General features: G+C 30.7%; 2 protein-coding genes across 2 annotated transcripts in view; both read right to left on the reverse strand.

The window, feature by feature from the left end:
• LOC125834152 (premnaspirodiene oxygenase-like) overlaps nucleotides 1–25,799 on the reverse strand; it is a 438,006-nt gene that overhangs the window by 12,138 nt on the left and 400,069 nt on the right. The window lies entirely within an intron of this gene.
• On the reverse strand, nucleotides 18,340–19,777 carry LOC125834151 (pentatricopeptide repeat-containing protein At2g36730-like). Its single transcript, XM_049513344.1, has one exon. The coding sequence runs from the start codon at nucleotides 19,749–19,751 to the stop codon at nucleotides 18,366–18,368; it is 1,386 nt and encodes a 461-aa protein (XP_049369301.1). The 5' UTR covers nucleotides 19,752–19,777; the 3' UTR covers nucleotides 18,340–18,365.

Here is a 25,799-nt window from a genome sequence, read left to right on the forward strand (position 1 = left end):
ACATTATGTTTAGGTTTGTGTGTATATATAATATTACAGAAATATTTGAAAATTAAAACTACGTACTTTTTCCGTTCTAATTTATATATGCTTATTGATAAATTTAAAGCACCAAAACTGCTCAGAGTGTGATACTTAAAGCGAATTTACTATCAAAGATAATGAATCATTTTTGCCATATTCTCTAATTGTGTTTCACTTAACACAAAATTTAAGAAAAATAAATTTTAAAATTCATGGTATAAAATAAGTCGAAAATATTTTTTAATTTTATTATTTCATTAAGTAATAAGAAAACACACATACTACTCCAAATTCCCAAAGAATCAAGTGGACATAATATCAAGGTAATAAGAAAACACTCATTAATGACAACTTTTGATGTAAGCCTGCAAAGGACCATTAGTTTAGGTGGCTAATCGAGAGAGGTGGACCATTATAGGGAGGAAACCATTTTTTTAAAAGATATTTTTAAATTTTCCATCAAATTTTTAAAAAATATTTTCTCTGAAAATTTCTTTTCTTAAAAATAAGGAAAAAAAATGTCTTCCTTAGAAATAGATTTTTCTTTCTATAATAAAAAGAATAATAAATAAACCTAAGAAAAAAAATGTTATTATTGATGTTGTGAATTAAACAACGTGAGGAAAGAAATGTAGTGAAGGACAATATATCGATGTGTCTCAATCAAATTTAATTGCTTGGAAAGAGAGACCTAGACATCTCCGATCCTATTATCTATTTTACTCTCTATTTCATAATATAAATTCTTTTTTTCTTTTTTCCAAATAATCAATTTATATTATTTTCATGTAATATAAAAATTTATTTTTTCAAGTTTTTTATTTAATATAACATTATATTTTATTTTAAATTTCTAAATAATATAAATTGCAAGCAAATATTATATAATACACAAATTAATGGACAATTCAAATAAAAGTGAAATCATTAATGAAATACAATTATATAAACATTACATAAATACTCAACTTTCAAGATTATTATGTTGCTCTCATAAATGCTCTATTAATGCATTACGGAGTTCAAAATTAAATGAACATTTTTTTCCTTTATTTTTTTTTATGTCAAGCTAAAAGTTATTCAAACCAAAGATTTTCATCGAATACCATTTATGTCGTTGCAGTTGGATCCTCTACAACATCTTGAATTGGTGCATTAAGATCACATTCATCCTCGATTATCATGTTGTAATTATCTAAAATAACTGTTGCGTGTAGTTATCCACAATTTTTTAAATTTACATACTTGCAGATAAGAAGCCATGAGTTCAATTCTATTAATCAGTTTGCAAAGTACCAGTTCAATTAATAGATTTTCTCAATATGTATTGAATTTATCAGTTCTTTGTGTTACACTGATTTTTCTAATCAGGTACCATTTGTCAGACCTTTTTTTATATACATTTGTTTCAGCTTTTTTGGGGGGTTTATTTTTGTGTTTGTTCATTTCTATTCTGAATCAGTATTTGAGATCTAAGGATATATATTTTGAATTGTTATTTTTATTTCAGTAATGTGATTATGATTATGATGTTATTGCTTAATTTAATAACATCATGTGTTGCTTATACATAATATCAATAAATTTGAGGGACAATAGATAAATTAACAAAGTCACATCAAAGTCTAAAAAAAATGATGTTTAGACCCATATGCATGATTGTGGATAAAGCTTAATAATCATGATTATATCCATAAATTTTAATTCCATAAAAATCATTTTGAAATTTTTTTCTCCATGATTGCCCAAATTCAATATCTATGGGGCATTCTCATAATTTTAGATAATGGGTTGAGTTTTTGTGTTGTTTTTTTGGCGTTGTAGGTTGCATGAAAGCAGTTTTATCCTACCAAAAATCAAAATTCCATCAGAAGTTAGAAGCAAGGATTTTATTATCCTTTAGGTGTGTTTCAAAGCTCTGTGTCTAAATTGATTTTAGACAACTTAAAATTATTTTGATTTATAAATATTATGATATTAGTGAAAAGATTAATTGTAACTGAAATTTTATTCATCTACTATTATATTATTTTTTATGTTTCAGGATATTGAACGACTCTTGAAAAGAGAAGTTGATCAAGTCAATCACCTTGTTAGTACCTATTTGAATGCGATAGTAATATAAAACTCATTTCGTATTTCCTATTTCTTTTCTTATCATGTATTTTGTTAAAAAAAGTTATTCATTTTTAAAAGAAATTTCTTCTCACTCTTTTGTAGGTATAATATGAATGGACAATAAATTGATGATGGCGCTCTAGACACTCGACTTGCTTGCTCTTCATTTTATTAATTCTAATAATTAAAGTATACGACAAAACAATCCATAAATTAACAAGTGAATATTGAATTTTATAAATTAATTTTAATTTATAATTTATAACATTTAAAAATATTTACGCAACACACGAATACACATATCAAATCAAATTATTTATGTTGATTTTTTAAAAAGCTATCACAGAAAAAATAAAGATGAAGTCAATGACCACTATAATTATGATGGATAAGGATCAGTGGAGCAACAATAATTGCATGAAGGCATGATTAGGAAGATAAGAGAGAGGGTAGTTGGAGGGTATGGACTATTAAAAATTGTAATTTTATCAATTTTTCTTATTTATTATGCATTTATTTAATATTTAATTTGTTCACGCAACACACAAGTACACATATCAAATCAAACTATTTATGTTGAATTTTTAAAAAGCTATCACAAAAAAAATAAAGATGAAGTCAATGACCACTATAATTATGATGGATAAGGATCAGTGGAGCAACAATAATTGCATGAAGGCATGATTAGGAAGATAAGAGAGAGGGTAGTTGGAGGGCATGGACTATTAAAAATTGTAATTTTATCAACTTTTCTTATTTATTATGCATTTATTTAATATTTAATTTGTTCACGCAACACACAAGTACACATATCAAATCAAACTATTTATATTGAATTTTTAAAAAGCTATCACAGAAAAAATAAAGATGAAGTTAATGACCACTATAATTATGATGGATAAGGATTAGTGGAGCAACAATTGCATGAAGGCATGATTAGGAAGATAAGAGAGAGGGAAGTTGGAGGGCATGGACTATTAAAAATTGTAATTTATCAATTTTTCTTATTTATTATGCATTTATTTAATATTTTATTTGTTCATGCAACACATTTGTTCACGCAACACAAGTATACATATCAAATCAAACTATTTATGTTGAATTTTTAAAAAACTATCACAGAAAAAATAAAGATGAAGCTAATGACCACTATAAATATGATGGATAAGGATTAGTGGAGCAACACTTGCATGAAGGCATGATTAGGAAGATAAGAGAGAGGGAAGTTGAAGGGCATGGACTATTAAAAATTGTAATTTTATCAATTTTTTTTATTTATTATGCATTTATTTAATATTTTATTTGATTTCATAAATAAAATAGTATATGTAAAATCTACATATTATTTTCTTAATTTAAATTAAGACAAAATAAATAAAGAGATTAGTTAAATTTGATGTATATCTTTTGAATATGATAAATAAATAATATAATAAAATATAGATTTTGAATATGATCTATATCTACATTGATTTATGTGCAATACATATGCATGGTTGAAAAAAATATAACTCTAATAGTTAGATCGATAGAAGTTATAAATTTTTTAAAAAAAAGAAATAAAAAAAAATGAATTGCAAATAAAAGATAAATCATGTATTTAACCAATTATGATGAAATAAATTAAAAATTCAAATATATATGAATTTAACCGTGTAACTTTATATTGATAGAAGTTGATGTTATTTTATAAGTTTTTCCCATTAAAATAATTAACATATTCTTTTAATAATTTAAATTAAGACAATATAAGTTACAAAATTTTATTCAATAGCATATTAAACATACTTTATGTGAAATCGTAAAAATGTAACATAGAAAAATATAGGTAGGTTCTCACCATTATTGTCCCTTTCGTAAATTCTACATAAAAGCAAAACATAAATAATTCCCAAGAGATCATTAGCCATTTTGGTTGAAATTGAGATGAATATTTCCACTTATTTAAACATAGAAAGAGGCTTAAAATATCTTTTATCAATCAAGTATAGCATATGATTGTATTTTCTACGATTTTAATAAGATATTGTCTTCATGATATAATATTTTTAATTGAAAGTGGATATACTAATCTTTTTTCCTAAAATACTATCTCAAGTGATATCATATATAGGAACACTTTTTGAAAATTTATAGTTGTAACTCTATGATTTAAAATTTATAAACATTGATATTAATATTAAGACAAGTAATGTTTGATGAGAGAATATTTAAGGAAATGAAAAAAAGAGTTATAAAAAATCACATATTTTGAAGGAAGAAAAATTCAATATAGAATTCATGCTATTCTCTATATTCCTGTTATTTTCGTTTGATAAGTAATTATGAATTTAACAACAAGCTCGAAATCTTATTAAGCATATCACATAATTTTAAAAAGTGTTTTTATTTTTCGTGCTGTAGACACATTATTTTTATTATTTATATATATCTAATGTGTTTTATTTGTTTTAAATAAATAAAATAAAATATATTCAGATATTGTAACTAGGATCATTTAACTACTTTTTATTGTAAAATAAATTACAATTTTATATAACATTTTTCTGTTTCTTTTATTTATTGTGTATAGTTTGTTCAGCTATTTATAGTGCATAAATAAAATATAAGTTATCAAAATTCTTTATTGAATAATCACTTATATATAAAATAAAGCAATTGCTTCACTATGTGTATTTAATTAATTTAAATAAATATAAAATGCATTCATTAATTTTGTACTAAATTTTGTTTTCATGTTTTTACAAATACTAAATAATTATTAATTATTGTAAGTTAATTAAATTGTCCATTAATAGTTTAAATCGAATTAAAGTCAATAATTTTTTTTTAAAAAAAATTGTGGTTTTGAATTATACATATGTAAAATAAACTAAAAACGTACTTGAAGCTATTACAATAATATTATAACAAATAAAGTTATGTACTAATTTAAGTTACTATGATCATATTAATAATAATAATGTATTATTATAATTACTTTTAAAAATAAATTAATAAGTGAATAATAAAATTTTATAAATTATTTTTAATTTTAAAATATTTGCGCAACGCGCAGATACAAATACTAGTATCTTATAGAGATACAAACATTATGTTTAGGTTTGTGTGTATATATAATATTACAGAAATATTTGAAAATTAAAACTACGTACTTTTTCCGTTCTAATTTATATATGCTTATTGATAAATTTAAAGCACCAAAACTGCTCAGAGTGTGATACTTAAAGTGAATTTACTATCAAAGATAATGAATCATTTTTGCCATATTCTCTAATTGTGTTTCACTTAACACAAATTTAAGAAAAATAAATTTTAAAGTTCATGGTATAAAATAAGTCGAAAATATTTTTGTAATTTTATTATTTCATTAAGTAATAAGAAAACACACATACTACTCCAAATTCCCAAAGAATCAAGTGGACATAATATCAAGGTAATAAGAAAACACTCATTAATGACAACTTTTGATGTAAGCCTGCACAGGACCATTAGTTTAGGTGGCTAATCGAGAGAGGTGGACCATTATAGGGAGGAAACCATTTTTTTAAAAGATATTTTTAAATTTTTTAATTTTCCATCAAATTTTAAAAAATATTTTCTCTGAAAATTTCTTTTCTTAAAAATAAGGAAAAAAATGTCTTCCTTAGAAACAGATTTTTCTTTCTATAATAAAAAGAATAATAAATAAACCTAAGAAAAAAAATGTTATTATTGTTGTTGTGAATTAAACAACGTGAGGAAAGAAATGTAGTGAAGGACAATAAATCGATGTGTCTCAATCAGATTTAATTGCTTGGAAAGAGAGACCTAGACATCTCCGATCCTATTATCTATTTTACTCTCTATTTCATAATATAAATTCTTTTTTTCTTTTTTCCAAATAATCAATTTATATTATTTTCATGTAATATAAAAATTTATTTTTTCAAGTTTTTTATTTAATATAACATTATATTTTATTTTAAATTTCTAAATAATATAAATTGCAAGCAAATATTATATAATACACAAATTAATGGACAATTCAAATAAAAGTGAAATCATTAATGAAATACAATTATATAAACATTACATAAATACTCAACTTTCAAACTTATTATGTTGCTCTCATAAATGCTCTATTAATGCATTACAGAGTTCAAAATTAAATGAACATTTTTATCCTTTATTTTTTTTATGTCAAGCTAAAAGTTATTCAAACTAGAGATTTTCATCGAATACCATTTATGTCGTTGCAGTTGGATCCTCTACGACATCTTGAATTGGTGCATTAAGATTGCATTCATCCTCGATTATTATATTGTGCAGTATAATACATGTAGTTATTATATCACGTAGCACTTTTTTCTCAAAAAACGTGATTGTCATGCAATAATTGCAAAACGTGATTACAAAACTTTGAAGGCACGTTCAACATCTTTTCGGCACGATTCTTGTTTCATCGCGAAATATTTCTTCTTATGGGAACGTGGATCACAAATAATTTGAACAATTGTAGACCATTTAATTTTGTGCATTCTTTATAGTGAAAATTATTAATAAATCAAATCATATTAAAGTGACAAATATTTTTTTCTGAAATATTATTAATTCGAGATAAAAGTAGTATATATTAAATAATATATTTTTAAAAATATTATATTACATTTCAAAAGAATTACAAATATTAGTGATTTAATTAAAGACCTTATATGAAAAATAATGTTAATTACAAAATAATAGAAATAATAATAAAAAAGCAAAACAAAGAGTGTGACTACTATTCAACTCTCTATAAATTATTAATAAAGAGTGAATAGAGAGTGATTGGAGAGCTCATTCTCTATTTTACTCTCCAAATATAAAAAATGTAAAATAAAATAAAAATAGGTCGGAGATGGTATTAAAGTTCATTTGTCAAGCAACGAAAGACATCGTACAAGTATGATTTGATATATATGTAGGACATATAGTACAAAGTTTTTTCTTGGTGGACACTACTTTTGATGTAAGCATGCAATACGATGGATTGCATGATATGAACCATTAACTTAGATATTGTATTCAAAGGTCAATTCATCAACTTTTATTATTATTTTGAATTGGTTTTTAATTTTTGTACCTTGAGATAATAATCGTAATGATCCGTATGATTTTTTTTTATTCTTTGAGTTCTTTTATTCCAATTAGAATTTTTCTGTAGATTCTTATGTTGTTTTTAACTTGCGAAAATGAGTGATATGATTTCCAAGATGATTGAATGCATCAAGATGAAGATTTTTTATTTTGGAAGTTGAGAAATTTGATCAAAGATAACATTCTAGGTTAATGAACTCAAATTCAAATTATAACAATTCCATTAGATCCGAAAGGTGATTTTTGACTAGATAGATGGTTTATACGGATCCCAAGGTGTTCAGGAGTGATTTGACCCCGTAGTTGTATTTTTGAGTTTTAAGAAAGTTATGGTTGATTGTGAACTTTCTATTAAGATGACATAAAATCAGTGATTTGATGATTTCAATAGGTTTGAAATGTGTTTTATAGTTAATTGACATATTTAGTTTGTGTCTGGAAGGTTTTAGATGAGTTTCAAGTGCTTGTTCGAAGATTGATATTTTGAAATCGTTGAGATTAAATGGTACCACAAGAATCCAATGAGTTCCAAATGGTGTTTTGATTGAACCATTAGATTCTAATTGTAATTTTAGAATCATAGCATAAAAATATTGTCACGATTCAATAAAATGGATGTGATGACATTTGTTTATTTCCACTAAAACATGTCAGCATCAACCCAATGAAACGAAAGAAATGCATGCGGAAAATAAAACAAGAATAACATAAGAGCGGAAAACTTATTCATTCTATTATAACTCTATAACCTGATTATCACGTGTACAAGCTACTACTATAAAAAGTGCGGAATTGAAAGATAAATACAAGTCTCAGTGTCTTTGCTTCTCAAATCTCAAATAGAACAAAGCATAGGTAAGGAATAAGAGAGTCCGTGGGGATGACAAACAACTACCTCTCAAAAATTCTTTGACAAGCTTCAGAAATAGGAGGAGAAGAAGAAGAGCAATCACACGGCATCAGACTCAGAACCTACACAAGTGTAGAAGCAAGGAGTGAGTACCAACCAACACAATATTCAACAAGTAACCAAATAAACAAGGCAAAACTAGCTAGAAAGCGAGTACTCCTTTCATTCCAACTGAACCTCTTCAAACTACAACCTGCATAGAAATCAATCCAACCTAATAGTTTCACAGTACATAGTTCACAAGGCTTAACAACCACAGTTCAATAGTCACAGTTCAATAACTAACACGTATCAAGTATGTCAATCACATGTGTCAAACGAATCAATCAGTAGTATCAAGTGCATTAATCACAATTAACAAATAGATCAATCACAAGTATCAAGTACACAAAAATTTGGTGGATGGATAGATTTAACTTGTCTTATTCAATTATTCATTAGTTTTGGGGGCATTGGTTAGTTCTATCTATCTTGTTAAATTCACGTTTTATTTGCATATGTTGTTCAATTGTTAAGAAATTTAGTCAGACACACACAACTTGATACTATATTCACTCTATCTATCTTTATTAAATTATTCACAAATTTTACTAGACTAGTCCTTAGGAACGTGCGTTGCACATTTATCTCATATTATTGAATTTCTATATAGAAAATACTGAAATTAACAATATTAATTTTATCATTTACATAATATTTATTAAATAAAATCCATAATAGTGGAATGTTGCATTTGCCATCAAGCAAGAAATATGTGAAGTTAATTAAGATAATATATGGTATGAATATGTTGATATAACTTATCCTCAATAACCTCTCATTACGTGCTTTACACGTAGATCCCATATTCAATTTGAAAATATAAAAAAATAATTTAAAAATAAATATAAAAATCAATTACAAAGAAACCACTTTACATGAAATAATACCAAAACAGGTTGTTCCAAGGTTAATCGAAGACTATTTAGCATTAATTGAATTTGGTTGGGAGTTTAAAAGTTGCCACAAATTACAGAAGATACAATATATATATATATATATATATATATACTAGAAAATAGGCCTACGGCAACGCATCAAAAACCGTTGCAATAGATAGGACAATCGTTGCCATAGATCTATCGCAACGGTTACACATGCGTTACATCAGCTCGCGTAGCCATAGAGCTATGGCAACGGTTGTCAAAATGTGTTGCCATAGGGCCATCTATGGCAACGGTTATTCTTCCAACGGAAATAGTTTGTAAGTACAACGGTTTAAAACCGTCGCCATAGAATTTATTGTACAGTAATTATATGATCTATGGCAACGGTTATTATCATCTATTGTGGCGGTTACATTTTCTATGGGAATTTTTTGCATTACCTATTGCAACAATTTTTCATACCTATTGCTACGGTGTAGATGAAATAGCAATCTTTAATAAATCATAATAGAAAAAATATATATAATTTGTCCATCCAAAAATTTTCATATACATTCATAAATTCAAATCTCCAGCAAAAGCTATTGTAATAATACACCCCTAAATGCTAAATGTTTAAACCCAAATGAGTAGTTACGTTTTACATGATTAAAGAGTTACGATAAGAAACAAAAAATTATTTATAGCAAAATGAATATTTAAACTATCAACAGTTCAAAATTCTTCTTTAAGTAAGGTCAAGTTTGTCTTCACTGCTATCTTCTTCCCTTCATTTTCAACACCTACAAAAGAGGATAAATAATGTCATAGATTGCTCGAATATATCAATAAGATCCCGCTAAACCCTGTCCTGCCCCATTTAAGTGTCAGTTTGTTTTCCCCAGTTTTTTTATGCTCTGTCCAATACCAACATAATAAATTTTAAAAACATAAAAATATTAGAAAAATCAAGAGAAACTAACATGTGACTAACAAAAATACTGTCCAGGAGACTAACTGTCACTAATAGTTATTCATACCCAAAAAAACAAGCAAACTATTACCATACCAATTTTCAGCTTAACTACTTCCTAAAAAAAATAAAGAAAATCAACTACACTTTGCATCAGGTAAGTAAAAGCCATCCCAATTTTCATACTCTTTTCTTTAACCTCTATTAGAATATATTAGATTGTACTAATAGTGTTAATAAATCACAACAATAAGTTGTTGATCTGTTTGTAGCATAATACATCACACAAAGACATACATCAATTGGCACCAAACGAAGACATCCCTAATCACCGTTAATTCGCAGTAATCTGTTTGTAGCAGACTACAAAAAGACTTACACCACACAAAGACAGATCTCAAATCTATAATTGATTTTTTGTTGTTTGTCTCATGTAAAGACAATAAACTAAACTTCTTCAATAGTTATGTAGGATATACAAAATTCAGGTAATGTATATAAAATTCAATTCCAAAAGTCCCACAACCCCACCACCATACTTTGTTTCGCCCTTTCCCTTATTCCTAAGTTGATTCATAATGCAAATATACACAATTTCAAAGCTGAAAACTGTGCATTCATAATGCAAATATAGTCTGAATTTCATATGAGTACAATTTTATGGGTACATATTATGTGACTGACCATAGAATGACAATTTTGAGCTTCATATGAGTACAATTGTAACAACTCCAAATGGGTTAAAGTTCTATTTTTGAGAAAAATGAAGATAAGTGTCGGCTTACAAATCAACAACTCAATCAATTGATTATCAGTTGACTACTAGTCACATGCTTCACCATCGCCGAAAGAAAACAAGAGCTCTAGTCGCCAGAGCTCTGAGGTAGGTGAAGGGTTAAAGTGGTTAGCCTCAGACAATCAATTATTGGTGAAAAAGTTTAATGGAAAAGGAAATGACCCTTTGATGGAAATGAAATGCGGAGGATTTGAGCATCAGATTTCAGAGTACATCAAGCAGAGTGATAACTCTCTGATTCAGATATAACTTAGAGATCTTTATCTTAAATACACCATTAAAGCAGAGTGATTAATTCTAAATAAGTCATATAAAGTCTCGTCCTTGCAACAAATAACATGACTAAACTCCTTATCTGGACAAAATAAAATCTGCATTATCTCATCCTAGAAAACATACATGAGAGTGAGAGAGAAGTAGATGAGACAGTAAATAAAATATAGTGATACAATCAACAACTACATATTCAACAAGCAACTATTGATTCGCAATTCCAACAAGCAATAAGCAACCAACATAAGAGAACCATGATGGCGTACAACCAAAAAACAGAAGATTTCACCAACTTTAGACAAGAAAATAAATTCAAATAGATGGCGTGCATGAATCATGAATCATGATCACTCAGTTTCTTGAGATAGAGTAGAATAAGGAAAAAATCTTGAACGGATAGTGAAGAAAATATTGGCAAAAGAAGAAGAAGAGCAGTAGTAGTAGTAGTACTGACCTCGAGTGTTATTACGAACAGATAGATGATTGATTAGTTGAAGAACAGGCTCGTCTCCTGGCGAACGAACATTGAATCTTAGCATGGTAGAATCAAGTGTTAATCCTGGATTTAGACGCTAAAGTTGTGCAATGATGTTCATTGTAACATCTCGTTCCATGGTATCTTTTTGTGCATTGAAGTTTTCTTGCATTCTTTGTTGCATCCTCTCTTCAATTTCCTTGATTTTATCTACATCATTTCATGATTAACAGTATTTGAAGAGGGACAAAAATTTCCCTGTTTCTGTTTCAAGAGTCTTAGTTAGTCAACTTCCATATAATACTACTCGACATGGATGATCACATCCCATAACTATTGTAAATGCATCACTACCATCTCCACTTTCTTGAGTTTATATTCCCTCCATTTCAATCTACAAATCCGGTTAAAGTTAAGAGAGTTCAATTAAATTGAACTGATCAGATGTTTAAAAACAAAAAAATTGATCTCGATAAAAATAGAATCAGAAGATTTTATACTATTTTAGCAGTTGCATCTTCATGTGAGTCCTTATATACTCGGCAAGGTTTTCTTGTTCTAGTAGCCACAACGAAGTTCTTACTTGACAAGGCATCAAGTGTTTCCTATGTCTACCAATGGAGGAACTATGCCCACAAAAGATCAGTGTAAGATTCATCATACAGGTCAACTTTTTAGCTTGAAAAAGAAAACTATGAAATCTATTGATATTGGGACTACCACTAATAGAATACAGTAACCTGAATTATGAACAAAATCGCTAATCAGATTGTAAACTCAATGAGATACAACAAACATGCAAGCTTCTCATCTTGAAAACCCAAGTAAAATTAAAAGTATTAATCTAGTTCACTTCAGATTGTTTTATTTCTAGAGCATGTTCAGGCTAATCAACCCTAGCTCAAGTGTCCATAGAAAGAGCTACATGAACATGGACTTTTGATGGACAAATAATGTTAAAATTATCAGTTAAGTCAAGTTTGTGAAGTGAACTCACATTAGGTAGTCATCCCGGATAGGAAACGAAACTCTCGTGTAAAGCAGCATCAACAAAATGGCATCAATCATGAAATTTTAAGACCTAACCACTAACTGAAAAATTAACAGTTTCAATAGCTTATATATTTTTTAGTGTGAGTCTATGACAACAATTATCATGACCCCGCGAAAAGATTCTTCAACCCTCTCTACCATCATCTCTTCTTTATATTAGAAGTATATGGAATGACAATGAAAAACAAGAACCATAAAATGCCTTGTATAAAGGAATATGAAGTAATTGCTTCTAGAAATCAACTTAGAAATTAGAATTAACAATTAAAACAATGTAAATATGAGTTGCAGAAGAAGGATAAGTTTTAAATCCTTGTCCGTATTCAAAAAAAGAATAGAAAAATCTAAATGGAAGCCACACAAATATAGAGATTTCTTGGACATGGAGCAGGATATCTTTAGTGGAATCAGTAGCTCTTACATTAAAGTCTACGGATCTGTTGCTTTACTTGAGAAAATTCTGGGTGCTTTTATTTCTAATTACTTCTCATTTTAACAATTGGATACATTAAGGGGACAGTTCAACACTTTATTTTGAGATGGTAAAATAAGGTGTAATGTAGAGAATAGCATGTGAGATGTTTAAGGAAAGTAGTAGAATAATTAAGCCTTCAATTCTACTAGCTTTGAAGAGTATTGGTTTCTATTAAGTCTAAGTCTAATAAGTTGCATCCTTATTGTTATTTCAGAAAATTAAGGGTGTAGAAGTGTGCCTCTTTGGCCATGTATGTTCAGGAACTTGGATCTGAATGCACACAATCAAACATTGCCACCCAAAAGTCCAAAAAATCTCCAAAATCAAAGATTGGTGAGCGTATTTTTCTCATGACAACAAAAGATTTCAAAGTCTTAGATATGTGGTAAAACTAAAAAAAAGTGTACAATAGAATTTGTAGATACAAATCACAAAAATATATGCTAATTAGACAATCACAAATATCCATAAACTCAATAATTTGAAGAATTATGAAGAAATCAAAAGACCATACCACAACAGTATCAAACTACAGATTCTTCCTTCAGCTGCTGGCATCGATTTCTTTCTCCACATATTTTCAAAATCTACCCATCAAAGAATCAATCCAAATGACTTCACAGTTCAGTGAGGAAGAACATAAAAAATAGACATGAGAAAAAAAAAACCCTTAAATTAGGGCTTTATGAAGTTTAGTACTGTATGAAGCAGCAATTTCAGAGCTCTACTAGTCGTGTGAACACAGACACAACTTATCTCTTTTGCAGGAGTGAATACACGTAAACTAGAAGAAACTTAAACGCAATTTTAACCAAAGAATTAATTTTTCTGGACACAAAAATAACTTCACCGAAGATGCGATTTTGAACCGAACAAGCAATTTTGAGACTGCGATTTTAAGCCCTACAATTTTGGGTGTGTTTTTATGATTTTCCAAAGATTTTAGGGCACTAGCAATATACAGAACTCTCATGTTTTATTATTTTTGGGAAAATAAGAAAAATTAGAAGTTTAAGAAAACTGAAGGTATATATATTTTGGCGGTTTAGTGAAACTAGGGAAAATTGAGGAGGGAAATCAAAACTTAGCAATTGCAAAATAAACCGTTGCCACAAATATTCTATTGCAACGGTTGCACAAAGTCGTTGCAATACCAAATCTATTGCAACGTTTTTTATGTAATTGCAACGGTTTGGTACATAATATGTGTTAATAGCGTCATGAACCTTATGCAACACATCAAACCGTTGCTATACCTATACTATGACAACAGTTTAACAACCGTTGCTATAAATATCGTTGCCGTAGGCCCAATTTCCAGTAGATATATGATGATTATACATTCTATATGCATTTCTAATAGAGTATTGGAAAAGATTCTGAATGACTTGACTGTTATATATTTGGAAATTTTTTATATTTTTTAACATTGATGTTAAAGAGATACTGCATTATAAAGATATTGCCGTCAATCAACATTTAAAGGTTATTTCGTCATTCTGGCTTCCAACTTTTATACTTGGATAATATTAGTTTTTACCAATTTGATTGATCACTGATCTAGATTCATTCAAATCTTCATATATTTTCTTTAAAAATGAACATTGCAGGCCGCAGGTGTAGAGTTTCCACCTCGAGAGGAAAACAGTGTACCTTTATTTACACCACCGCAAACCCATCCAATAGTCCACATGCCTTCAGCTTATGAGGAGGCTGCAGTTGAGGCCTCTCTTGAGTCTGATCCCTCCGAACTCAGGTATATTGATTAACTTATTCTTTTCCGTTTGGTATATATGGTTCCTGCTCAAAGTGTTAGAATTTTGTTTATGAGCATTTCACTTATTAAAGAACACTATTAAGATTTATATGGATATTGTTTATGTGCACCTCCCTCTTTTCAGTAAGTGCTTCACTATTGCACCACCTCTGTGTTTTAAAGGTCAATTAGTGTACCTTTATTGGACTCCCAAGTTGACTATTAAGATTTATATGAATACTTGTGGTATTCAGCATTTATGGCAACCTTGTTCAAGTGTAAGTGAAGTTTCTGATTCGAACAATACATTGTTGGATGAAAAAGGGATGGGTGGTCTCCTTATATATGGTGTTAGTTAATCTTCCCCTCTTTAGTTAGCTTTTGGGGTTGAGGTCCATTTATCATGGTATCAGAGCAGGACCTATCCTAATTCATAGTTGATTAATTTTGGCACCCCATATTAAATTTCCCACACCCTAGATGTCTATCCCTGGGCGTGAGGTAGAGTGTTGAAGAGTTCCACATTGGATGAAAAAGGGATGGACGGTTTCCATGTATTATTGTCTTTGGACAATCCTCCCCTCTTGAACTAGTTTTTGGGGTTGAGTTAGGCCCAAGATCCATTTATCATTTTCTATTACATGATGAGCTAGCAGTTCTGACCCATTCATAGCTGATGCATTGAAGCTGGAAGAATGTACGTAGTAAACCATTAAGAGCTTTTGATCAACTACTATGCACTCTAATTGCTGAGGATTTTTTATCCTACTTACTGCAACTTTCTCCAATGCCTTTTGTCCCTTGTCTGCTGTTTAACGAGACGTCATGTACAAAATAAATGTAGAAAGTCAAATAAAGAACTGCTAGTTTCAAGTAAGCAACATTTCTAAAGAACTGGTTATTTCAAGTAAGTGACATTTCTGGTATCCTGTCTTTTCAGTGTTGCGGAGATTCAAAGTGCTGAGGGGCTATCAGATGTCCTGACGGAGTTGCTTGGTGCCTTGGATCCAAAGAACCCTCAGGTCAGAACTTGGTTTGTGCTCTTGTTTCTCAGGTTCATAGTGGTTACTTGTCCCCATTCACTACTATAAAAGTTGAAAACCGGAAGGGCAGTATGAATTATTCATAGGTTAGATGAGTTTTTTAAGATAGTCTTTGGGTACTTTATTCGAGTAAGTGGAAAATTTCGGAACTACACTTTCTCTGAATGCTCCCTTCCACCCCTTCACTAATTGAAATGAGTAGCTTAGGTAAAATGATAACTATCCCCTCCCCAGTGAAACAAAAATTAGTAGAGGAAAAAGAAATTGTACCTTCAGAAGTCCTTTAATGTAAAATATGTGGCTTGGTTTTTGTCTCCCTTTTTGATGGGGGCATGTTGTTGCATCTAGGTCTTTATTAGTTTTTTGTTTAATTTTGTAGGTAAAATAGGGTTAATAAATTGTAGATATCCTATTCTTACTTTCAGTACTTTTATAGCTGAAATACAAGGAACTATCATGTTGTATTCCATTTTCGGTATAAGTGATGTTACATTCCACGTTGAGTGTTAAAATACATATTGGTTCATCAGCATTAATTGTTACATCCAATTTATGTTTGGTGGTACTTGTTAAGTCCAAGATGAATTATCGTTCATGTTTTAATTTATTACGTGACATCTATGCAGTCCGTGAAGGAGGAGGTGATAGTCGATCTTGTTGAACAGCGTCGTTCTTACCAAAAGCGTGTGATGATTCTTGTGAACAACACTGTGTAAGAACCTGAAGTTTTTGTGGTTTTATTACATTTCTAATAGCCCCTTATAATTGTTTTCCTTTGCAAATAGAGACGAGGATCTGCTGTGTAAAGGATTGGCACTCAATGACAATCTGCAGCGAGTTCTTCGTAGACATGATGATATTGCCAAAGGAACCTCAACAATTACTGTACTGCCCAGAGAAACTCCTGTTGCACCCCTTATGAATGTGAATCATGAGGATGATGAATCAGAAGATGATTTCTCTCACTTATCACGGAGGTAATGCTTGGTCATTTTGTTGCTATACCGTTTCTTCTCCCCCCCCCCGCGCCCAGCCACACAGTAGTTTTGTTCAGTTTTATACTTTTACTTTTGCCTGGTGTTTGCTGTTCTTACTGCAAATATTGCCACTTTGGAGTACGCGATGCAGTAAAAGCATTTAGATGAGATCCTTAGATGGTCATTGATATGAGAATATAAATTAACTCTCTTTATTCTCCATCAAGAGATGTTGGATTTCATTTGCGGCGAAGATATCATTTTCACTTTAGTTCTCTCAGCTGTTTAGGTGGTTAATACACTTCAACATTTAGCTTATTTGACATGCATCTGAGGTAACCTACTTTTAGATTATTTTTTTCACTAAAAAACAGTCTGTAGTTAATTTCATTAGTGCTAATGAAAAGAGACTAGAATTGTGATAACAATTTGGGTTTCACCAAGGTTTAGAACATTCATAGTTTTTTATTCATAAAAGAGTTGATGAAGCTTTTATCAACATATACCAGGCTATCATTCATTACCAAGCTCTCATATAAGTAATAATTAGCTTCTGATTTTAAATTTTCCACCAGCATAAACATATGTCCAGTTACTTAATAGGAGGTTTTGGGTATAAAGAAGAGGACTCGGTAGAGTTTCATTTCCTCTTTACAATTTTTAACAGAAAAATGGGCTGGTTATATTACCATAAGAAGTTTGAGGCCAAAGGCCTTCAGAAAGTTTTGGAGGGGAAAGTTTGGGGTAAAAGAGTCCATGGTATCCAATTCTTGATTTTTTAATTTCTTTTCTGGACCTACTTTTCGGTGGTGTGACCATAACTTCATAGTGTTGTCAAATTCAGAGGAGGATTCACTGGTACTACCTGGGTTGTCATGGGGAAGACTTGTGCAGATTGATATGGGTGTCCACTGTCCAGGATGCTTAAGAAATTGTGCAATCTGGTGCCTCTGTGAATTTACTTTATTCATCTGTGTGCTGGCATGGCACAATTCTGTTTCTTGGTTAACCATCTTCTTTCAGTGAGATTCTTGAGCAATGAGTATGGAACCTTGCATGATCTATAATTGGCAATCATTTGTCCCTTGAGGGGACAATAACGATTAAGAGATTTTAACTTATATATGTGTGGTGGGGTGTATATCTACTTTTTCTTCTTGTAGCAATAAATATTAGAGAGGACTGAGTTTATGGATTACAGGAGCTGGTTCTTCTGCTTTATTTTCTGTTCGGCTTTCAGCCTTTAGGTGAGTGATAGTGTAGCTGACATGCCATTTATAACTTGAATCATATAAGGTGGTTGATATTTCTGTTTTTTTTTTTTTGTTTGTTTTGTTAATATTTCGGTTTGATAGCATAGAACACATAGTGTGTCATAGTGGTTACTCAAGTATACATCTTCTAATGTAATCTCATTAAGATGACAGACACACACCAACATCCTGCACGTTGGAACTCGATAACAACCTCTATCGATTCTGAAAAACTGATACACAGCTTTCTCCAGCGATCTTCTTAAGTCGTCTCTCTTTCATACCTCTTCTCAATTTTGCTGCTTTCTCCCATAATCCAGTTTCAGCATACTTATTTGCTACCATGACCAAATTCCCACTCCTTTTAGGCTCCAATCCAAGCAACCTCATTCTGACCTTCTCTCCCACTCCAGTATAGTCGCTAATATCATGAATGTGGCATGCACTGAGCAATGTCCTCCATATGACTGCATCAGCCTCAATGGGCATGACAACTATGAATTTGTATGCTTCATCCAGACGTCCAGCACGACTCAAGATATCTACCATGGCACCATAATGTGCCATCATAGGCTTGATGCTATGGAGACTTTCCATCTCTTGAAACAAACGATGCCCTTCTGCCACCATCCCAACATGGCTACAAGCACAAAGCACACCAAGAAAGGACACATAATTAGGCTTCACAGAACAATCCTTCATTTTCGAAAAGAGTTTCAAGGCATGTGCTGCAAATCCATGCTGAGCTAATCCAAGAATCATCGCACTCCATGTCCACACATTTCTTTCACCAATCCTATCGAAGATCAAACGAGCATAATCCACTGCTCCACATTTAGCATACATGTCAATAAGGGAAGTTCCCAATTGACAATTCACATGCATCCCTTGCTCAATCACTTGACAATGAATCCATTTCCCTAAAATCAAGTCACCCAACTCAGCACAAGCAGAAAGAAAAATCACCATAGTTGTCTCATCAGGTTGAACCCCACATTTTCTCATCAAGCGAAAAATCTCAATCGCATCATAATACCAACAGCTTCCCACACAAGCCGAAATTATCGAATTCCAAGTAACAACAGTTCTAAGCGACATTACATCAAACACCTTGTATGCATCCACAATCTTCTTGCAAGACCCATAAAAATGAATCAAAGTGTTCTGTACATACACATTGTTACAAATACCCATCTTGATGACATCACAATGAATCTGCTTCCCTTCTTTCAGACCCAAAAAAGACGAACAAGCTTTGAAAAGAAAAGGGTATGTGAATTCATCAGAAGCAGCTCCAGAACGCCGCATTTCAACAAAAAACCGAATGGCTTCACTATGTGAACAGTATTCACCTGTAGCATAATTCCTAATGAGGATATTCCACCACGACGAATTTTGCGATTGTTTGATGAGAAGACCGGCGTAAGAAGATGAGTTTATGGGAGTATGAGAAGCAAAAAAGTTGACAATTTTGAGGAGGATGAAATTTTGTTGAGATAGTCCTGAGATTATGATTTGAGTATGAATTTGGAAAACATGTTTCAGAGAAGAACAAGAACTGAGAAGAGCTATGAGTTGTTGGGTTTTGGAGGTAAAGCTCATGTCAATTTAAGAAAATTTGCATGTGTTCAGTCAATTGTTCACAAGTTCTGGGGGGGGCGTTGGTACTAACTTCATTCTATCTATCTTGTTAAATTATCCGCAATGTTCAATTGTTCATAAGTTGTGTCGGAAAGGGTAAAGGCAATGTATATTTGATGGAAAATGTTCAAATATGCTATCGAATTGGAGAAAAGATTCATTTATGTTACGGTTAAAAATTTGACTCATCTATGTTATTTTCACTTGAGAAAATGCTCATTCATGTAATTATTTGTTCATTAAAATGATATATACAACCCAAACGACATAGATGAGTCTTTTATCCAAGTTCAATAGCATATTTGAGCCTCTTTCCTCTTAAAAAAAATGATTTGTTCGAATCATAATTAACCACGTGTAAAAAATGAGTATGCAAAATTTAAATTGAACAAATAATGACATGAATAAGTCTCTTGTCAAATTTAAATGACACAAATGAGCATTTTCTCAAAGTTAGATGACATATACCTAAAGCTCGCAATTTAATTATTGCAATTGGTGCATAAGGTATGGTAGCATAGAAGTTGTATGTCTCTCAACATACCACATGCATTGCCTCTCGTTGGAATAGTTACCATCAACATTCAATTTCAGATACAGAAGGGTAAAAGGTTGAAGGATACAACTTAAGTAACGTATGTTAGATGCTTTGGACCGATAATGACATGAATTGATTTATGATGTCCACAATACAATGGTATGACAATAATTAATATTACGCGCCACTCAAGACGATCAAAAAGTTTTCTCTAAATCTAGTTCGATAAGGAATTTCCCATTTTCAGCCACAATTTTTGAATTCTTGAACCATAACAACATTATCCCCTCCCTTTAAGAAGCTAGCTAGATCAATTATAATATCAAGCCAAGGCTTAATACAATTAACAATAATTTTAGAAACAATTTAATTAATATCCTATTGGCCTGGATTGTGAAGTTCTATTTACTCCGGTAAAAGGTCAAGGGGGCCTAATTTGATGACCATATTGGATATGAAAATAAAGAGGAGCAACTTTCTTATATAGCAAATATAAAAATTATAGCTATAGTTTGTATAATTGCGCTTCATAGCAAATTTTATGTTTGTTATAGAGCTTTTGATATGTATAATTCGCTACAAACATTCAATTTTATACAAATTGTTCAGTTTTGTATAAATTCGTTTATACATTATAATTTAGCTATAGTTTGCATAATTGCGCTTCATAGCAAATTTTATGTTTGTTATAGAGCTTTTGATATGTATAATTCGCTACAAACATTCAATTTTATACAAATTGTTCAGTTTTGTATAAATTCGTTTATACATTATAATTTAGCTATAGTTTGCATAATTGCGCTTCATAGCAAATTTTATGTTTGTTATAGAGCTTTTGATATGCATAATTCGCTACAAACATTCAATTTTATACAAATTGTTCAGTTTTGTATAAATTCGTTTATACATTATAATTTGTATAATAAGATCTGTATTTGTATAATTATAAGTGTATAAGACGAAAATATATGTATTTGCATTTGTATATACACTTTTCTCTCGCTTTATACAAACACAAACGCATTTTATATATTTTATACCGAAATGTATAAAATGACTAATTGTATATCGAATCAGATGGCAAAAAAGGGCAATGTTTGCTGCGAATTACAATTAAAATAAACTATGACTATAACATTTAATTTGAATTAATAGTTTGCTATTTCATACAATTTCCCCAATAAAGATCAATCAAAATCTAGCTAGCATAATGAAGAATTAAACAATTCCAAAAATATAAATATTTCACATATATAAGGATATTGCTAAATATTTTATTTATTCCACATATATATGGATCATTGTTTACCATTCACAAATTTGAAAAATACAGATACATGCAAAAAAAAAAAAAAAAAAAAACTTACTCTATTATACAATAGACACTATTAATGCCTTATTATTCATCACCTTAAATATGCAATATAATTACCTTAAATAAAATTCAAACTTCTTTATGTCTATGTCTTTAATTGTTTAGAGAGACCAAATGGAGTAGCAATTAAATAAAGATCATTCTTTCTCCTGGCTGTTAATCCTTCTGTTTCAATCGTGTCCAAATCATTTGGATTAACTCCATCAGGAACCTTCCAATCAAAGTGATAAAGTAATTGGGATAAAGGATGTACAACATTAACTAAACCAGATAACATTCCGGGACACATTCTTCTTCCTGCACCAAACGGAATAAATTCAAAGTGATTTCCTTTAAAGTCAATAGTACTATTCTCAAATCTCTCCGGAATAAAGCTTTCTGAATTATGCCAATATTTGGGATCTCTACCAATCGACCATGCATTAACCAGAACTTTGGTTTTCACAGGTATTGTGTATCCATTGATCTTTGTCTCTTCTCTACATTCCCTTGGGAGTAACAGAGGAGCCGGAGGGTGTAGCCTTAATGTTTCTTTGATAACGAATTGCAAGTAGTTCAACTCTTCCAAATCAGTATCATTAAATGTTTTTTTCCCATTCAATCGTTGTCTCACTTCGAGTTGTGCTTTCTCCATGACACGTGGATTTTTAATTAATTCCAAAAATGCCCAAATTAATATTGTAGATGTTGTTTCAGTTCCTGCTAGAAACATGTCCTACGTGTAAAATTAAAGGTATAAATAATATCGAAGTTTAAAAGATTTATAACACAAATAAAATTACTTTTAAAGATGTGTTATACTTGCAAGTATGACTGCTTTAATGTTTTGATTTGTAATAGAAGGTCCAAATTCTTCGCTCTCCATTACTCTAAGTAAAGCATCAACAAAATCTTCATTTCCATACTCACCATTACATTTCTTACCTTTTGCTCGATTATCTCGATGATCATTAACGATTTTCTCCAAGATTTCATCAGCCTTTGAGTGTGCCTTTGACAATTTGGATTTCATTCCACTGATATTATGGAGCCACTTTTGGGAAGGGAACAAATCAGTTAAGTCGAATCCTCCAATTAATGAAAAAATATCTTTTACCAACATTATTAACTTATTTCGATCATGTATGATTTTTCCAGATACTGACCTACAAGTTACAGTATTTGTAAACCAAAAGATCTTGTTGGATAAGTTGATTAATGAGTCAGGTGTACTGGAACGGAGAGTTGAAATGAGATTTGATATCTCTTCTTGTCGAATTGAAGCAAATGATTTGACCATTTTTGTACTAAGAAGTTCTAGGACACAAACCTTTCGCATATTTCTCCAGTAATCTCCATATGAACTAAAGCCTATATCCGTGCAATCATAAAGTATGATACTCGCGGACATAATTTGTGGCCTATCTACAAAATGGAGGTCTTGAGTTTTCATGATTTCTTTTGCCATTTCCGATGAAGATATAACAATTGTTGAAATGTTCCCAAGACGTAAGTGCATGATTGGGCCATATTTTTTCGATAGATTTCTAAGTGAACGATGTGGTAGATCGCTCATTAATTGATGCAAGTTTCCTATAAAAGGTAGTCTCCATGGTCCAGGAGGCAATGATTTGTTTGGAGATTTTGATTTTTTCCATTTTTGAGATACAAGGAAGAAAGAGGAGAGGAAGAGAACAAGTGAGATAAAGATGAAGTAGGGAAACTGCTGATACTCCATTTTGGAAGCTAAGAAAAGAGGAAACATGCACACTTATATCTTATAGAGATACCAACATTATGTTTAGGTTTGTGTGTATTTATAATACTAGTGAGGAAATAGTCCGTGCAGATCACGTGCCCAATATTAACTCATAAATTATTTGTTTGAAATAATATTCATTAAATATTTTATTTATTTTTAATAAAAATCAACTTTATATTTGTGGTAATAGATTATCTAATTAAGTGTGAAATGAATATGTGATAAATATTTTTAAATGGTGTTGATTAAATGATTTTAAATGGTGTGGTAATTTCATTCTTCTTTTTCGAAAATTTGACGTGATGAATCCTTTTAGGATCTCCATAATTGAAATCTTTTTGTTCATCGTTTTCCACTTTCTTTTACCTAAAATAATTATAAAATTTACTTAAATTTCAACGACACTCAAAGTAAGAAGAGCTTGTTTTGCTTGGCTGGAAAAAAAAAAAGCTTTTAAAAAGTAATTTTTAAAGTCAAACTTAAATGACTTTTAAGTTTAAAAAAAAAAAGTGAGAGATTTCTATTTTTTATTTTTAACCTTTTTAAATTATTTTAAATCCTTTTTAACTTTGTTAAACACTTTCAAAAGCTAAAAATGACTTAAAAATAGGTTTGACCAACTTTTAAGTTAATCCAAACAGGCTCAGAAGCTATATGTAAAAAAACTGAATTTAACACGAAAATCGATAGCCTAAATAGGTCCTATAATTTCAAAAAATTAATGACTACCTTTTTCTCTTAATAAATATAATTAAATTATAGTGAAGCAAAGAAAAACTTTTTTCCCCGAAAATATATAGGTCCTATAATTTTGAAAAATTAATGACTTACCTTTTTTCTCTTCATAAATAATTAAATTATAGTTAAGCAAAAAGAAACTTTTTATCCCAAAAATATGTTGAAGCTGCTCAACTTTAGCAGGGGACCCACATTGAAAAGAGATAAACGGTAACAACCCAGAAAATTTTCAAATTACGACTCGAACAGTTCTTCGTAGTGAGTGAGATTTTACCAAGGAATTTACAATTTCTTAAGTGTTAAGGTCACTATGTAGTACCTTGAGTTTCAAAAAGAATTAAATTGGAAATAGCAAAATCTGAAAATTTGCAAGTTATGCTTAAGTATGAGTTTTGGGTCGACTTCAAATGACCATAACTCCTGGCTCATGATGATTTAGGTGTGCTACCAGATACCGTAGCGAAGATCTTTGAATTATCTTTCCAACGCCGCCGAGTTTGCTAAGTTTCGAGGTCAGATGAGTGAGATATGACCTTTTGAAGTTAGGCTGTCCAGTTAAGGAAAGTTTGCCGAAAATAGTAAGGGGTATTTTGGTCTTTTCCTTATCCAATCAGATTTAATTCATTTTTAGTAATATTTTAGGGGTATAATCTGATTAGGTTTAGTTTTATAATCCTATTTTACCTAGGGTTTTAGTTGAGAGTTCAAGAAGAGAAAAGAAGAGAAAAGAGGAGAAAAGAGGAGAGGATCAAGTGTTCGTCGAGATTCTTGCGTCTTGTTGCGGATTTTCGCCATGGGTTGATCCCTAAGAGATATGTAAGCTTCCATAGTGTTGAGTTTGTTCACCCACACGCCAAACATGTTATTTTCAGCGCAAATTTCATTCTTGAAGTTGAAAGATTTGAGTTCTTGATGAGTTCTTGATAGGTGTTCTTGAAGTTCATTCTAAATCCTGTTGTGTTGGGTTTTGGATGATTTCTTGAGATCAAAGTGAGTGTTTTAAGGGATGTATTGAGTAGATTATAGTGTACTTATGTTAAGTAATCAATTCTAAGTGATTGGGGAAGAAACCATTCGATTCTAGGCGAAATAGGGTGAGAAAACGAGAAAATAAACTTGCTGAATTCTCTGGGTTGGGGCCTGGCGCGATGCGCCTGCCAGAGCGCCCCAAACCCACCTCTGAAGTTTAGGGGCTGGTGCCCCGCGCCACCCATAGTGCCAGGGTCGCCTGCCCCATCCAGTTTGTCGTCGGTTTCCCCGTTTAAGTTCGTTTAAAGTGCACCTTCACTCCTTTTCGATTCTAACTACTCTAAGTTACTTCTAAACACCTAAAATCATTCCTAACATGATCATAACCTTGAATTCATAATTCAAATTCAAGGTAGAGTTAACAGTTAAGTTTTGAGAATTCTTTCGAACATTCTAAGAAAGTCCCTTTGAGTCCTTTTGAGGTGTCTTCTATAACTTCTAGTAACTTGTTTCAAGACTCGAGCAAGTGAGTATGAGGATGAGGAGAATTTATTCATGAATCTACTTTTTCATTCATGAGATCCTTCATATCATGAACCAAAACTCTTGAATTCATAATTCACATTCAAGAGAGAGTTAAGAGTAAAG

The sequence above is a fragment of the Solanum verrucosum genome, unplaced genomic scaffold, assembly GCF_900185275.1.
Source record: "Solanum verrucosum unplaced genomic scaffold, falcon-dt-bn FXZP01000108.1, whole genome shotgun sequence".
NCBI lineage: Eukaryota > Viridiplantae > Streptophyta > Magnoliopsida > Solanales > Solanaceae > Solanum > Solanum verrucosum.